A 17,717-nucleotide genomic window follows, 5' to 3' on the forward strand; every position below is an offset into this window, starting at 1 on the left:
AAAGGATGAGGGGGTGGGCAGGGTCACTGACATACACTGAGCTGCTGCCATCTACTAGGCAGTGGCAGTAGATCCTTGCCATGGCGATCCTGTGGCCTAAGGATTATTACCTCCAGTCTACGGATGGGGAAACTGAGATAATCAGGGTGATTTCATCTTCCCAAAGCAGCACTGAGATGCCCAATGGCTCTTCCTCAAACGGGGAGCGGGCTGAGGGATTCAGTATGGTGTTTAAAGGCAAAGACTTTGATAGCCAAAAAGTGGAAACAACCCCGAAGCCCATTAACTGGTGAATGGATAAACAAAATGCAGCAAGTCCATACAATGAAATACTATACACGATCAAGAGGAAAGCACAAGGACGGACCTCAATGACATTATGCTGGGACTTTCCTGGTGGTCCAGCGGTTAAGACTCCACGCTTCCAATGCAGGGGATGCGGGTTTGATCCCTGGTCAGGGAACTAAGATTCCACATGCCATGTGGCACGGCCAAAAAACAAACAAACAAACAAACCCTAATATTACGCTAAATCTTACATTCTCCGCCGGAGGATATAAGCCCTAAAATAAAAGGGAGAAAGTTGGGGGCAAAAAATTCTTAGCTATTACAATAGCCTGTGGCTTTCCAAAGTTCAACCCTACCTGACAAAATCCTTAGTACTTAATTTCTGTCTTCAGGGAGAATTTTAATTAAATATAATTTTTCCCCTTGGGGAAGGTATGGATGCTAATGAAAGAAAGGTTGAGAAGCACTGTGCTAAATAAAAGAAGCCAGACACAAAAGACTATATAATGTATGACTCCATGTATAGGAAATGTGAAGAAAAGGCAACTCTACCCAGAGAGAAAGTAGATGAGCAGTTGCCCGGGGCTGGGCGTGGGAACCGGGTGTGACTGCAAATGAACAAGCGGGACCTTTCTGGGGGGTGAGGACGTTCTAAAATTGAATTGTGGTGAAGGTTGCACAACTCTGGAAATTTCCTCAAAGTCATTGAGCTGTACACTTAAAACAAGTGAGTTTCCTGGTATTTAAATTATACTTCAATAAAGCTATTAAAAAAAAAAAAGGAAGAACACAGGCTCAGGGATCTGCCTGAGAGGCCTGGCTCCAGATCTGGTTCCCTCACTTGCATGGCCCCGGGCAGGTCCCTCTGGGCCTCAGTGTGCTCAGCTGTGAATGGAGCTGCTAAGAGAGCTTTGGGAGGCTGTGGGGATGCAAAGAGTCAGGCACCTAGAGTGAGACGGACGTAGAAAAACTTCTCAACTTTCAGGCCTCAGATGACACAGCACCTCCCTGAGGGGCCCTCCTAAATGCTTGGAGGCTCTTCCCCAGCATGTCACCGGGTTTATTTCCCTTCGGCACTTACTGAAATCTCAAGGGGCCCTTTTGTTTACTTGGTTATTGTGTGTCTCCCCACCCTCCCCTGGAATGTTAGCTCTGGGTGGGCAGGGACCTCATCTACACCATCCCTGTTAGAAGGACACCCCGCACTGGCACAAAGCAGAGACGTAAAAATGTGAGCTATGGTTATTATTACTGGTAGAATGCCAGAGCTAAGTTTGTTCATCCAGGGTCACAAATTTCTGGCGCTGTCTTTCCTTCACAGACTTCTATGTCAGGTGTGTGGAGGAGGGAAAATTCTAGAAAAAAAAATTGCTTTAATGACATTGCTTCATTGGCCCTGCCTGCCTGCCTGCTGTAGTGATTCTTATCCTGAGGGCCACCGGGGCTCATTAACTACTGAAAACATATGCAGCCTGTTGTTTGTAATCAAGCGTATACATTTGTGCATGTGTGTGTATGGGGGTGGGGGCGGCGATGGGAATTCGCACTCACCAGAATTTACAAAGGGTTCACGATGGAAATAAAGCCGTGATTCTCTGGTGCTCCAGGTAAAATGAAGATGAAGACTCCTGAGTATGGAGGCCGTGCCCCCTTCTCTGTCTGCCTCTGTCTCTCTCTCTCTGGATTTCAAGTACTACACACACTCACACCATCCAAGCTCCAACCCTAATGGACAACTTGCGTCTGGGCAGTGATGAGGAATCTTCTCGAAGCTGAAAATAGACCAGCTGAGATAGGAGCCCGGCGAGATGGGAAACAGGAAGACTGGAGACCTCAGGGCTCACACAACATCTGTTCCTGGAATAGCAAATTGTGAAATTAGAACCTGGGCTGGGCACACATAAAGAAAGCCGCAAAGAGAGAAAAGGAGACCAAACCTCTCTTTGCTTCCGGCAGCCGACGACGTCATCCACCTGGAGCTCATGCGCAGGCGCAGGGTACAGAGACGGGGGCGGGGCTGGCCTGGGGCACCTGCCCCCTGGGCTCTGTAGGTTGCAGGCTGAGGCTGTGTGATCAACAGGCTTCTATGGGTGGTTTTCCAGGTGTGTGTGTGTGTGTGTGTGTGTGTGTGCGTGTGTGTGCGTGCGCGCGGTGCTGGGATTGCACTAGAGAGAGTGGAGAGAAAAATTAGTTCTCTACCATGAACGGAACATACCTACCATCCACTCTTTTTTTTTTTTTAACATCTTTATTGGACTATAATTGCTTTACAATGGTGTGTTAGTTTCTGCTGTATAACAAAGTGAATCAGTTATACATATACATATGTTCCCATACCTCTTCCCTCTTGCGTCTCCCTCCCTCCCACCCACCATCCACTCTTAAAACAGGGTGTCAGACAGCCAGGGGTCCAGGAAACCAGTTCCTATTCTCTGAATATTATGGCCCTTAAAGAATAAAAACAAGAAGGGAGAGGCCGGGGGAACGGGCTCATTACACCTACCAAGCGACAAATCACTTGGAAAACATAAATACGTTTTCAAGGACACTCCTCCACTAACGAAGCTAAAGTGTTTTTCTTTTAAACCCCAGCAAGAAAATCCAAGGGATGAAACAAACTTCGCTTATTTTAGTTTCTACTCAATTACCTGTTAATGGAAAAACTCTGGCACCAAGTGTAATGAGGCAGGCATGAGCTCACTGGCGCGGGGGTCTGCACTGTCAGGAAGGCTGCAACAAGCCTAGCATTTATCTGCCTCTCTGTAACCCTTTTCAAACTCGCTGTCAGGGAGCCCACGCAGAGCGGGCAGAAGAGGAAGGGCTTGGAACCTGCTGCTGGCCTCCGAGGCCCTCTGGGAAAAAGAAAATTGTTGTTGGCAAGTCTGCCTGGCTCCAGAAATTGATCCAGTGCCCCCAACTTGTCCGAGCAGCAGCAGACAGAGCTAAGAATTTTGTTATAATTAAATAGAGTGCTGATTGGTTGCTAGAGGTGGTCTTGAAACTGGTGTTTAAAAGCAGAGGAGAACAAGGGTTACTATTCATAGGAAAAGCCCAGAGTCTTAAAAATCCATCTGTTTCATTCCCAAATTTAGGCCAAAAAAATGCTCACTTGCTGTCTTTAAAAATACCACCTGCTTTGCAATGTTGTATAATGTGCCATTATATAAGGTGGAGGTGGGGCCGAGGGGACGGCTGGGCAGCAGGATGCGGCGTGGTGGCCCAGCCCGTTCCTGGGGAGAACAGAGGCTGTCTGCAGAGACCAGGCTCTCTGCCCCCACGGCCGAGCCCTTCTCCTCAGATGCCCAACAACCAGCCTTGAGGCACCTGAGAGACTTCCCAGTATCACCTCAGTGAGCTGCACTCAGGAACCCTCAAATGCTGGGCCCTGGTAACTACAGACATCCATCCAGCCACCTGGCCTCCAGGATCGACCATCGGGGGGCTGCACTCAGGGTCCGATTGGACTCACCTCACTGCTCACCACAGCTGGTGGTACAAGGTGAGGTCACAGCTGCTGGAACCAAGAGAAAGAGAACATCCAGGTCCTCAGCCCTGGAGTCAGGGCCACTTAGTACCTTCCCACGACACACCACCCTAACCCTAGGGCATGGCAGCCACAGGACATAGGGTTCCCCAGGGGGTAGCCCCGTTTCTCCCAAGTGGACAGATGTCCCAGTCCAGCTGAGTCCTCACAGCTTTTCCAAAACCTCAGAGAAATGTCAGGACTCAGTTTCTCTTTAATATTCTCATTTGCAGGGTAATGAAGAGAATTGGCTAACGTTAACTCCAGCTCTGCCACTTGTCGGCTGACTGATGCTGAATGTGTTGCTTAGCTCCTTCTTATGACAATGGAAATAGGAAGACTCCCATCATAGTATTTGGGTGAAGAACAAATAAAATAATGCGTGCCATGGGAGATGCCCGGGAGGCCAGTGTGGTGCCCGGCACGTCAGAGGCGTCTGCTAACGGTGGCTTCTGTATTCCTGTGAGCTGCACACTCCAGTCCTCCATCGCACTGGAGTCCACAAACTTGGACACCGACCCGAGATTGGGAACAAGTCATGGAACTGGCAGTAGGATGCAAATTCCCCATCCTCAAAGCCAGTCAGTAGAGGATTCAAAGCTGGGGTAGTTTACTGGAAAGATCCCTGGTCTAGAGTGCAAGGAATCATGGCGTCTAGCCTAGAACCTGCCAGGACCCGGCTGTGCGGCTTCAAACAAGACATGCTTGGGTCCCCTTCTCTGGGCTACAGTTTCCTCTGGTCCTTCTTCCCAGCTCTTGGAGAGGAGACAGTCTGACTCTGTTTAGAGCAGCTGCTCTTGCCTTACAAAGCCCTCCTGGAATTCCTACCTGGAAGGTTAGTACTTACATGTCTCCACACCTCCCTCTTGGGAATTCTGATGCCCTGGGTAGGGGTGGAGAGCTAAACAGGGCCCCCCACACACACACTCTGAAACCAAGGGTGGGCTCTAATTTCATAACAAGCCCATGATTTCCCATTTCCACCCTCCCCCTCAACCCTTGCACCCTGAAAAGCAAACACAGACACCAGAGTGGTTTCTAGCAGGGTAGTATCTGAAAAGTTATTAATAGAAACTTAATGCTTTACTATATTATTTATCCTTAGAGGCCATTCCAGTAGCCCCACTCCATCCACATCCTTCACTGTGAATTTCCTTCCACACCTGGTCTCATAAAGCTAACAGGGATGTGAGTGAGTGGGCAGTGCATAGCTTGTTTTGTTCTAAGTAGTAACCACCACTACCTTGAGAACCCAGAGGAAGTTAACATCGCTTAACCTGAATTCTTCATAATTCCATAAACCAAATGAATAGGGGCCATTAAATTTTTCTTCAAAAGCCTTGGTTTATGACTTCTGGCTGTGGTGACTCGCTCCTCAGGCCCTAGGCTGTAGGCCACATGGCAGTCATAGCTCCATGCAAGACAAACAACCCCTCATCTACCCAATATCATTCCCAGCATCTCAGTGGAATGGAGCATATATCATCTATGAGAAGAGTCCAGAGGGATCTTGAGGGCTTTGGATGAAAACGACCCATTGTATGAAAACAACAATTTATTTATCCATTCTACTATTGATGAACAATGTGAATGTGTCCGGTTTGGGGCCATTATGAATGAAGATGCTATGATCATCTACTAAGGTAAACTTATGCTACTGGGATATCCCTTTTTTGTGAATTACCTAGTCTCATTTTCATTTTGTTTAGTTTGGGGTTTTGCCCTCTTTCAATTGAGTAAGCTATCTTTCCTTTTGATTTTTAGGAGCTTTTTAATTCCTGGATATCAGTCCTTCATCAAATAAATGTGTTACAGATATTATCTCCTACCTGTGGCTCACCTTTCCATGCTTTGAGTCTGTGAGAAACGTTCTCAACAAACTATGACTAAAAAGGAATCTTCTTAATTTGATAACATGTATCTACAAAAACAGCGGACACTATACATACTTAATGGTGAAATCGTGAATGTTTTTCCCTGAGTTCAGAAAAAAGACAAAGAAGTCCAATATCACCACTCCTATTCAACGTCCTATTGGAGGCTCTTGCCAGCACAATAAAGGGAAAAAAAGGAGGCAGAAGAGGGAGTATAAAGATTGGAAGGGAAAGAAAAGGGAAGAAATAACATTATCGGTATTTGCAGATAACATAATTGTGTGGATAGAAACATCCAAAAAAGCTACAGTTAATCTATTAGAATTCATATGTGAATTTAGCAAGGCTGTTGGATAAAAGGTCAGTATACAAAAATCAAGTATAATTCGATATACTAGCAATAATCAAATAGTACGTAAAAAATTTTAAATATCACTTATGATAATTTTAAAAAATATAAAATATCTAGGGATAAGTTGAATGAAAGACATGCAAAACCTCTATACATGAAACCATAAGACATTTGTTATGGGCTAAATTGCATCCCCCACCAAATTCATGTGTTGAAGTCCTAAGCCCCTTTAAAGAGGGGCCTTTAAAGAGGTAATTAAGGTAAAAAGGACATATGGGTGGGCCCTAGTCCAACATCCCCAGTGTCCTTATCAGAAAAGGTGATGGGGATACAGACACACACAGAGGGAAGACCACGTGAGGACACAGCAGGAAGCCAAGAAGAGAGGCCGTAGGAGAAATCAAACCTCCAACACCTTGATCCTAGACTGCTAGCCTCCATACCTCTGAGAAAATATGTTTCGGCTGTGTAAGCCATCCCATCTGTGGTATTTTGTTATGGCAGCCCTAGCAAATGAATACAGCATTATTGAGGGAAATTAAGGAATACATAAATAAATGAAGGGATAAACGATGTTCATGGATTAGAAGACTCAATATTGTTAAGATGTCATTTCTCCCCAAATTGTAGAACAGATTCATCACAATCATAATAAAAAGTCCAGCAGGTTGTGTGTTTGTGTATGTGTAGATGGAAGTTGACAATCTAATTCTACAATTTATATAGAGATGTGAAGGCCAATAAAGTCATATAATCTTGATGGAGAACAAAATTGAAGGACTTATATGCCATATAGCACGACTTATTACAAAGATACAGTGATTAAAACAGTGTGGTATTGGCACCAAGCTAGAAAATGATCAGTGGAATAGAAAGTGTCAAGAAGCAGATCCACAACCATACTGTCATTTGAATTATGCTAGGTCAACCAGACACCCACACAGAAAAAAATGAAATCTGACCCTTGCCTCATATATCAAAATTGATACCAGCTGGATCATTGATTCATACATGAAAGGTAAAACAATAAAGCTTCTAGAAGAAAAGAGAGAAAAATATGCTCATGATTTGGAGTGACAATATATTTCTTAAGTGGGACTTAAATACACTACCCGGTTGCAACCCACAATCTGAGAAACACATATAATATACAATATTATAATACATATACTTCTAATTTTCTTCTAATTTTCGGATTCTACAACTTCTAGCACTGAGTCCAAAATAGTTCAATCCAGGGACTTCCCTGGTGGTCCAGCGATTTAAGACTCCGCACTCCCAATGCAGGGGGACCAGGTTCGATTAGGGAACTAGATCCTGCATGCCACAACTAAGACCTGGCGCGGCCAAATAAATACATTTTTAAAAAAACAAAATAGTGCAATCTATATAATTATTAACTGTCTTTATTATTATTACATGCACAGGAACCAGAATGAGAAAAAAAACTTCTGCACACAGAGAGGGAAAGAACCCTGTGATATCATAACCAAAGCCTCTCCCAAGGCCATGAATCAAACTAGCTCCGTCCTCTGCCTCTCCCCAGCTACTCAGATGGTCTGTGACTTCATGAGGAGGAGTACAGCATGGTATTTAGCTGTGCAGGCTCCTGAGTCGGGCTGCCTTGGGTTAAATCCTGGGCTCACTACTTCCCAGATATGTGTCTTTGAGAAAGCCACTTACCCTCGCTAAGCCTCACTTTCTACACTTGTGAAATGAACATAAAAGCAATGTCAATTCCCATGAGGATTAAATGAGGAAACACAGGTAGAGTTTTTAGCACATCCTCTGGTCATTATCCTCATATGAAGCCACTTTCCAGGTGAGTGGCTTGCCCAGGCCTCAGGAATGTTTGTGGCCCCTTTCCTTAAAGACTCTGTCTTGTTAAGATGATGCAGGACTGAGCTCAAAGGGAAAAAAACAGAGACCAACCTGACTCCTCCCAGATCTATGTGCCAGTTCCTAGAACAGTACCTGGTGCAAATTGGTGCTCAAAAAATAGTTGTTAAATGAATGAATGAATCAAGGAATCAATGTGCTTACAGCTCCCATCAAGTGCACTCACAAAATGCCAGCTTTAAAAAAACCCACGCTGGGCTTCCCTGGTGGCGCAGTGGTTGAGCGTCCGCCTGCCGATGCAGGGGATGCGGGTTTGTGCCCCGGTCCGGGAAGATTCCACATGCCATGGAGCGGCTGGGCCCGTGAGCCATGGCCACTGAGCCTGCGCGTCCAGAGCCTGTGCTCTGCAACGGGAGAGGCCACAACAGTGAGAGGCCCGCGTACCACAAAAAAAAAAAACCAAACAAAAAAAAACCATGCTCCAGGCTCAGAATTCACTAGTGTTGCCCGTCATACCGACACCAGGATTCACCCAGGCTTCTGCCATCGGCACACACCTGGGAATGCTGAGCCAGATGTGAAATGGGAGATGAGGACGCCAACTCCAGATGGGAACCCTCTAGAGAACCAAGCCTCTAGCCTCGTTTATTAGCGATTCCCAGCTCCGTCCGGTTTCTGGCACTTGCCTTGAGGCACAAGAGACTTTTAGGCTCTCAGCTTCTTTCCAAAGGGCTTTAATTAAAACATATTTACATACCACAGAAAGCATGCCAGCCACGGCTGCGGTGCCCCAAGAGGTAGAAAAAATATTCATGGGGTCATTAAGTCCCAGGTAAGGTGAATGACTGACTATGGGTAGTCACAGCGTCCCAGGCCCGTGGTCCCTCGACTCCACAATGGGGACATGTCTTCCACATCCAGATCTCTTTTATTCTCTAACCTGGGTTTAAAGACCCGGACTAGCAGAATCCCAAGGAGAAATGAGGAAAACAAATAATTATGACTGACCTTCTGCATTTGTGATAATAATAAACACTATGATTTACTATTCCAGGCACTCTGCATTCTAGCCCTCACAAGAATCTGTCAAAATGACACTTATCATGTTGACAAAATGACATATTGTCACTACGTGTTAGCTGAAGAAAGAGAGGCTCAGAGAGATGAAGGCATTACCCAAGGACACACAGTGAGGGAGTCAGACGGCGGATTCCCCAAGCTCAGGTTCATGCCACTGCTCCCAGGTGCTTCCTCTCTTCACACCCTGGGTCCAGACAAAAGGCCCTCTGACCCTACATGCATTCACATCATCAGAATAAAAAGTGAACCTTCCATCACCTGAAATGGAAAACCACCTACTGTAATAATCACTTTCAGCACAGATTTGTCCAAAACCACCACCGACATTGGAACAACTGTCCATTGTGGAGGATCCTGTGCTAAGACTCTGCAATTGTCCCAGAATTGGCAAATGCCTCTGGAGTGGGCTGAAGGGTAGCCCCCTAAAATATATGTCCATATCCCAATCCTAGAACCTGTGAATATCATTTTATATGACGGAAGATGTGATTAAGTTAAGGACCTAGAGAGAAGCGTCTTATCCAGGATCATCCAGGGGCCCCAAACACAATCACACGTATCCTTAGAAGAGAGGGGCAGAGGGACTTTCAGGACAGAGGCAGAGGAGGCAGCGATGTGAAGATGGAAGCAGAGGTCTGAGTGATGTGGCTACAGGACAAGGAACACCCAGGACTGTAGACAGCCACCAGAAGCTGGAAGAGGCTCCAGACATCTGGAGAAAGCACGCACTGGCTCTCGGACTTCTGGCCTCCCGAGCTGTGAGAGCTATTGCTTGAAGCCACCAACTTTGTGTTACTTTGTTACAGCAGCCACAGGTAACTAATACACCCTCCTAACATGCAAACTTCCTTGGCCAGGTCCCAACAGAGGTCAGGAATGATATGGCTCAGAGATGAGGTTATGGGCTCCTAGATGTTGTCTTAGGGTCCCTTAGCAACAAAAAATCCACAGATCCTTTTCATGGATGAACTAGAAAATCTGTTCAGTTTGAAAATAAACTTCCCGAGGTAGGAAGAAACCAAACCGATGTCAAGAAGAGAGTTGAGGGACTTCCCTGGTGGCGCAGTGGTTAAGAATCCGCCTGCCGTCCGGAGATGGAAACAACCTAAGTGTCCACCAACAGATGCATGGATAAAGAAGATGTGGCACATATATACAATGGAATACTACTCAGCCATAAAAAGAAACGAAATTGAGTTATTTGTAATGAGGTGGATGGACCTGGAGTCTGTCATACAGAGTGAAGTAAGTCAGAAAGAGAGAGACAGGTACCGTATGCTAACACATATATATGGAATTTAAGAAAAAAAAAATGTCATGAAGAACCTAGGGGTAAGACAGGAATAAAGACACAGACCTACTAGAGAATGGACTTGAGGATATGGGGAGGGGGAAGGGTAAGCTGTGATGAGGCGAGAGAGTGGCATGGACATATATACACTACCAAGCGTAAGATAGATAGCTAGTGGGAAGCAGCCGCATAGCACAGGGAGATCAGCTCGGTGCTTTGTGACTACCTGGAGGGGTGGGATAGGGAGGGTGGGAGGGAGGAGACACGGGAACGTATGTATATGTATAACTGATTCACTTTGTTATAAAGCAGAAACTAACACACCGTTGTAAAGCAATTATACTCCAATAAAGATGTAAAAAAAAAAAAAAATCCGCCTGCCAATGCAGGGGACACGGGTTCGAGCCCCGGCCTGGGAAGATCCCACATGCCGTGGAGCAACGAAGCCCGTGCGCCACAACTACTGAGCCCGCGCTCTAGAGCCCAAGAGCCACTACTGAGCCCGCGTGCCACAACTACTGAAGCCCGTGTGCCTAGAGCCCGTGCTCCGCAACGAAGAGTAGCCCCCGCTCGCCACAGCTAGAGAATGCCCGTGTGCAGCAATGAAGACACAGTGCTGCCAAATATAAATAAATAAATAAATTTATTTTTAAAAAAAGAAGAAGAGAGTTGAGGCCCAAAGACTCGGCCTGCCGTTTGACTGGAACCCGAGCTGGGCAGAATTAGACAAGCTTGGGGGAAAAGGAAGCTCCATATTAGGGTGGAGAGAAGATCCCCAACGCATTGCTCAAATGTTCTAGAGCAGTAAGCACATGGCTAGGTGATCCGCATTTTGAATTTTAGGAAGAGATCTGTACTCAGGCTGGCTGATGATGGAGGAACAGCAACCCCTTCCAGCTGGCGTTTTCGGCCTCTGTAACAAGGGCAATGACTTATACTCCAGCATGGCTGAAAGGATTAAGGAAGTAACTTGAGACCTTGGAAGTTCTGAGAACACAAACTCTGGAAGCATTATGGGAAGTTTCTATTCTTCTGCTTCCCGCAACACAGGTGTGGAGTTGGCCAACCTCGTTCATTCCTTCCCCCAATATGTATGGAGCACCCTCAATGTGCCAGGCACTGAAACAGAACCCTAGTATAAAACAGAGATCACCAGAGCCAAAATCCTGCTCTCCTGGGGGGTTCCCTAGAGCAATGGGTCTAAACTGGGTGTTATTTTGCCCCCTAGGGGGCATCTGGCAACGTCTGGAGACATTTCTGGTTGTCATGACTGGTGGGAAGGGGGTGCTTCTGGCATCTCGTGGGTAGAGGCCAGAGATGCTAACACCCTACAATGCATAGGACAGTCCCCCACAGCAAAGAATGATCCAGTCCCAAAGGTCCACAGAACCGAGCGGTATTATTAGTGGCCTAACAAGGCCACCCCCATTGACACGATGGCGGATGAGAATGTTAATGACAGGGAAAGACAGGAAGCTGAAAGATCACAGACACCATCACTATCATCTACGTGGAGACCGGAAGGTTGAGGAATGAGGCTGCAGGGGCAGAGCAGACCTTCCAGGCAGAGAGCAACTGCATCTTTGAAAGCAGAAGGGCAAAAATGCTTTTAGGGGAAAGCGAGTGTGTGCTGCAGAGGGGGTTGGAACAAACAAGGAAGCCATCCAAAGGATCATCCCATCACTCCATGTGGGAGAAGGACCATCTTTACTACGCAAGGAGGCATAACTTGGTATCAAGAGCATGGGTTTGGAGTCAGGGCTGAATTTAAATCCCAGCTCCACCACCCTACAGGCTGTGTGGTTTTGGACAAGACACACACTCCGAGTTCCCAAACCCAGTTTTAGAAAATAAAGCAGAGAGTGGAGGGGGAGGATAACATCTACCTCAGGGGGTAGGCGTTAGGATGAAATGAGAAAATGCCCATCAGTGGCTTAGCACACTGCCACAAAGAAGAGATATTGTCATTTGTGTTTTCAAAGGTCACTCTGGTCCCAGCGTGCAAAATAAAATGGGGAAGGACAACCAGAATCACTCCTTCCCGGGAATACAAAGCAAATGAAAACAAAATATCAAGATTTTACAGAACAAAAATCACCTTGAGCAAAGCAGAGCTTCCAAGAAAAGTCCTTAAGGACAACACCGTGTAACCGTATGTAACAAGGGCAGTGACACAGACAGCTTCCGTGCCCAATGAAATCATGTCCTTTGCAGGTGAGGCTGTCCAGATATGTGGAACCACGTATGCATGCATGCATCCATCCATCCGTCCGTCCTAGCCAGCGTGAGGAATGAATGCAGTGGAAACCTTAGGAAGATCTTTACTGTGGCCCCTGGTTGACGATGGGGATGAACGCGCACCCCGGCCAGGGGAGAGCCCTGAACTTGAGTCTCAGGGATGGCAAGAGTCCTCCACGCAAACTTGTAATGGAAGCACCTTGATCCAATTTTCTAAAAACCTTCTTGCTTAACAACTGCTCACCCTGGCATCGCTCCCTGCATGTTAATTCTTAGAAAGAAATAAGGATACTTTCACATCAATGATCCTTGAAATGGCAATGATGTGGTTTCTTAAATCCCCTCCTGGCGAACTAAGTCTCATGAACCGGAATGAAATCATTTCTGCTTGATACTCTGAGAGGGCCGACTGAGATACATCCGAGTGACAGTCTTACAGCCAGAAGAGTGATATTTGCTTTCAGAAATGAACTAACCAGGTACATAAAGTGTGGCAAACGGACATTAAGAATGGGGGCGGGGGGCAGGTGGAAAGCAACCTGAATAAGAGTTCAAGGTCCCTTTCTGGTATCCAAGTCACCACCCACCACCCATACCAACCATGGGGTCTCAAGTTCCAGCTTGGGAACACGTTTCTCTTGGTTAAATTAAGGCGGATCCAGCTTCCCCAGAAATAAAAGCCAAACTACAGAAACAAGTGACCAGCCTTTATCTGCACTAAGTTGCTTTTATTAATCCAGAACGGCATGCTACAGATACTGTACAGCATGAACATTTATTCATTACAAAAATGGCTTCCAAACCATTAAAAATGAAATTGGAATAAGAGCATAAAACGGAACAGTAACATCACAACTGTTAGGAAACATTCAAAGTATTCACAAAAAATGTTATAGTTAGCATTTTAATAAACCAGAGAAAAATCGGAGACAGTTTTACAATCGCTTCATGTCAACTACAATGGCACTGAATGAACAGGTTTCAGCTTTATACAGCATTTTGTAACATCAACATGCCTAGGTTTTTTTTATTTTTAAAGTTTGCTACCTACTTGTATGTCATACGTGTACATAAAAGCGGCAGCTGGTTTTTCCTTTAAGAGTAATCTAATATACAGAATTTTTGGCCCTTAAGGGTTTATACCTCTTCATTTAAAATGCTTTCTGGACAATCTGCTACCAAACACATCTTGTTATAGGTGACATTAAAACTACATACAAATCTACCTATGTAACATCACAGCAAAACATGATGAACAAAAATTACAGCATCAAAAAGAGAGAGAAAGCTAAAGTCACTGAGAATTTTGGCACATAAAGTTTTGCACACGGTCAGTCCATGTCCTCAGGGTGCAGGGCGCTCGCCTGCGAGTTCACAGGGGAAACGGGATAATTTCCACTGTTGCTCGTACAGCGTCGCTAAAATTCCCTCACTAATTTTCAAGTCTTGTTTTACATAATGGCTTTTAAAGCAACTTTTGTTAATGCTACTGATCCTTTAATGCAACTATTAATGTCCATTTGGCGGCATCTGGGTTTCATACGGCAAAAAAAAAAAAAAAAAAAAAAAAAAAAAAATGTCCAAAAGGGAAACAAAAAATATATATATACACATTTTATATATAAACTTAAAAACCTTGTACAAATGAGTTGTTATATATAAGATGCTTATGCTAAGGGGAAAAAAACTTTATACAGTTTCAAGAAAAAGGAAAACATATTTTAAAAGGGACAACGTACAGGTTTGACAAGCAACCTCTAAAGCAATAAATACTACTGGTCCAACAGCGTTGTGATTCCATTAATTGTTGAATAGCATCCCCCTCCCCCCAAAAGAACAACACCATGGAACAAGGTATATTAACACATTTTAACCCTTTGTTTCTGTACATTTAAACAATAACAAGTAACATCACAATAAAAGTTGTTTCACACAGGAAAAAAAAAAAAGTAAATGGCACTGCATTCATTGTGCCCTTATGGTTTAAAAACCAGATGGAAAATGATTGGTTCGCAAGCTCGTATTTAATACAAATAATACAGAACCAACTCCTTTTGGAGGGCTGCTTCAAAATTGCTTCTTTTTTTTCCTTTTTGTTTTTTAATCAGTCTTTTAAAACTAAGCTATCCGAACTACATAACAGTTATGTATATATATATATTTTTTAAACGCTACAAAGACTTTAAACAGCTGTTGATAAAAATTTTGGTAGAATCATGAGGTTCTTCTCTCATCTACATATTTAAAAGGAGAAATTGAAATAAGAATGGGTCAAATATTGACCAATGAACTCGATAAACATTAACTAATGTAGCCACGTGGCACAAACGGAGAAGAGGACAAAAACAGAAACCTGGCAGAAGGGGGCGCGGGAAATAAAGAAAAGCAGAACGCAACACTCCACGAAAGAGCAACCGGAGCTGAGGAAGGCAAAGCTATTCTAAAGACTTGGTGACGAGGGAGAGCGGCTGCGGCTGCGTCCCGGCCAGAGAGCCGTGGGAATGTAAGGAAGATGTCGACGGCTGCGCCAGGGATGAGGGAGGGATGGCGGGAGGCAGGTCCAGGGCCCCGTTGGCACAGAGGGCGGGGGCCTTGCCGTGGGCGGCCTCGGCAAGCAGAAGGGCGGGCGGCGGAGGCATCATGGGCAGGTGGGCCAGGGGATCGGGCTTCAGGGACAGCGAGAGAGGCTGGGTCTGCTCAGTCTGTGACTTGGCGTCTTGGGGAGGGGAGCCTAGCAGGTTGGGGGAGGAAGGAGGCGAGTCTAGTAAGCTTCCATCTGAAGAGGGTGGACTGAGGCAGCTGCCTTCACCTTGTATGTAGCGAACGCACTTTTTTTTTCTCCTAGAAACAGGGGAAGAGAGTTATCTGTGAATAAAGGGCAAAGATGCCACGGGAGAGAGTTCTCTAATGCTCAGAGCCGAGGTGACGTCACCTAGCGGATGCCCTGCGGAGGCACGCCCTGCGGAGGCACGCCCAGCGGCCAGGGGACGATTACAGTCACGCTGGGGTGCCGCGCTCACTGAGCTAAGCCTGCTCCAGCAAACCAAGCATGTCAGACCACAGAACTCCCTACCTACCTGCTTCCCCTGCCCCCACTAAATACCCAGCGCCCCACCCGTGCCCAAATATAAGCCAGCAAGCGAAAGGGTACCACCTGTAGACGGCGGCACAGATTTGCCAGAAGGTGGCTAGGTGCAAACTGAGATGAACTCAAAAGTTTGTTATTTCTCTTTTGGCTTAGACACGCCCTCACTCCCCATCATAACCACCCTCCTCCATTTCCACCACTACCATCCCTACCCCGCCAATGGAGTGTGTGTGAGTGCGAGTGTGTGTGTGTGTGTAAGAAAGAAAAAGACAGAGCTCCCACCCCAGGCGCCTCGTATCAATCTGAAACTCTCAAAATGCTGACTGTTGAGCCCACAGAGCTGAAGGCAGTGCTAGCAAGAGGCTTAAAGGTTTTAACCCATCACCATCACCACCATTACCACCATCACCACCACCATCACCACCACCACCACCACCACCACCACCACCACCACCACCACCACCACCAGAGGCTGCTGGCGCCCAGAGAGTTTTTGGGCTTGTCTGTTAAGAACCACACCAAATCAAGAGAGGTCAGAATCGGGGTGGGGTTGGGGGGGGAGGGGGGGGAACGAAAAGAAAACCAAATAAACTCAAAAAGAAAACAAAAACAAAAAATAAAAAACCAAAACAAAAAAACCACCAAAAAACAGGTAGAAGAGGATAAACAAAGGTGGGGGAGGGGGAAGAATAAGAAAAACAGAAAATGATCCAAAGGAACGAGAATAACTGGTTGTATGGCCTGCAGGTTGTGGATTAAATTATGATTCAAACTTGATTTTTTTTTTTTTTTAAGATTTGGGGTCTTCCCCTCCCCCACCCCATAGTGAGAAGGCTAGAAGGAGAGACAGTGAGGATGGGACGGAGGGGCATCCTGCCCTGGTCCACATGCCGGGGCCAGTGAATGGAGGGTACAGCCTGTCACAAGGAAGTGATGACAAAGAAGAAGTACCAGGGAATCACAGCATGGACCTTGTTGAATGGGGGTCGTCAGGATTAGGGTTTAAACCAGAAAGACTAATTTTGCCCTGCACCAAAACGAGAATCTCCCCTCTCCATTTCCTGTTTATGTAAGAAATAGGAATGAGAATTTCAGAGCCTCTCTTGCTTATCATCTAAAGTTGGGGACATCCATTCAAGACATTAAGCGTGTGACCTCAAAGCTTCTCCTATTATTCATCCCAGTCTGATGGGATAATATTTGGTAGGAAGAGCGATCCTGGCGATCAACCCCACACGTGCTGTAAAAGTAATGCAGATACAGGGAATGTGCTGATCTAAGGAGAATACAGTCAGAACTACAGCTGATAACGCTCTGTCTGTAAGCGCCGGCTGGCTTCCGGTCATGGGAAAGCAACTAAGATGCTGCCTGGTTGAAGGCAACCACTGTCAGATGTCACTGGCCTTTGAAAGGAAGTGGGTGTAATGAGTTCCTCCTTGGTTCTGTGCCCCAGAGCTGTCTGATGATGCCCCTCGGTGCGTGGGCTGTGGACTCCGCAAGATGGCAGGGGGCGGGGGGGGGGGGGGTGAAAGGGCACATGCTCAGCCCTTCCTGACTCCCAGAGGCCAAGACCCACTGGACTGGTGGCCTCAGGGTCTATCCATCCCTGCTCTGGGTCCAGAGGAACTCTAGGAAAGCAAGGGCAGCGCCCCCCTTCACCTTCAATTTGACAAGGTTCCTTTTTCTCCTCTGGGATAGACTGAAATAGACTGTGGGCTCTGCTCCCGTCCCAGAAACTCAAGACAAATAATTAAGCCTCTCAGAGTTTTAAACCACCTTAGCCTGCAGATCAAAACATGCTCAAAAAACTATGTCCATGCATTTCAAAAATGGGAGAAGAAAGGGGGAGGGGTGGGGGGCATAAGCAAAACTGAGAAAGCGACAGGGACAAATGGGAGAAAGAGGGGAAAAAATAACAGGAAACAAGGGAATGACATCCAGCAGCGTTCCATGCTATATTAGGGCAGAGTGAAAAAGATGGGAAAAGCAACTTGGTGGGCTCAAAACAGAATCTTGTTAAAATGTCCTCAAATGTCAAATAAAATTAGAAACCCTGCGCAGGGAGTGAGGAGCCCTGATTGGCTAGGAGCGTTTCTGGTGCGCCCCTCCCCCCTCCTGCCCTCCTCATGATAGGAAGTTTCCGT

General features: G+C 46.1%; 1 protein-coding gene and 1 long non-coding RNA gene across 27 annotated transcripts in view; one reads left to right on the forward strand and one right to left on the reverse strand.

Annotated features, from left to right (window-relative positions):
• LOC309971397 overlaps positions 1–17,717 on the forward strand; it is a 1,020,865-nt gene that overhangs the window by 640,078 nt on the left and 363,070 nt on the right. The window lies entirely within an intron of this gene.
• The window catches only part of TCF7L2 (transcription factor 7 like 2), a 197,264-nt gene continuing 192,749 nt past the window's right edge, over positions 13,203–17,717 (reverse strand). For 10 of the 26 annotated variants that reach the window (XM_082854778.1, XM_082854772.1, XM_082854771.1 and 7 more), the window contains one exon: positions 13,203–15,326. In XM_082854778.1, the coding sequence (XP_082710904.1) occupies positions 14,921–15,326 (406 nt within the window). In that variant the 3' untranslated portion in view covers positions 13,203–14,920. The remainder of the gene's footprint in view (positions 15,327–17,717) is intronic. The other 16 variants (XM_082854765.1, XM_082854776.1, XM_082854764.1 and 13 more) reach the window with 2 other exon arrangements.

Source organism: Leucopleurus acutus (assembly GCF_964270905.1).
Source record: "Leucopleurus acutus genome assembly, chromosome: 14".
Lineage (NCBI taxonomy): Eukaryota > Metazoa > Chordata > Mammalia > Artiodactyla > Delphinidae > Leucopleurus > Leucopleurus acutus.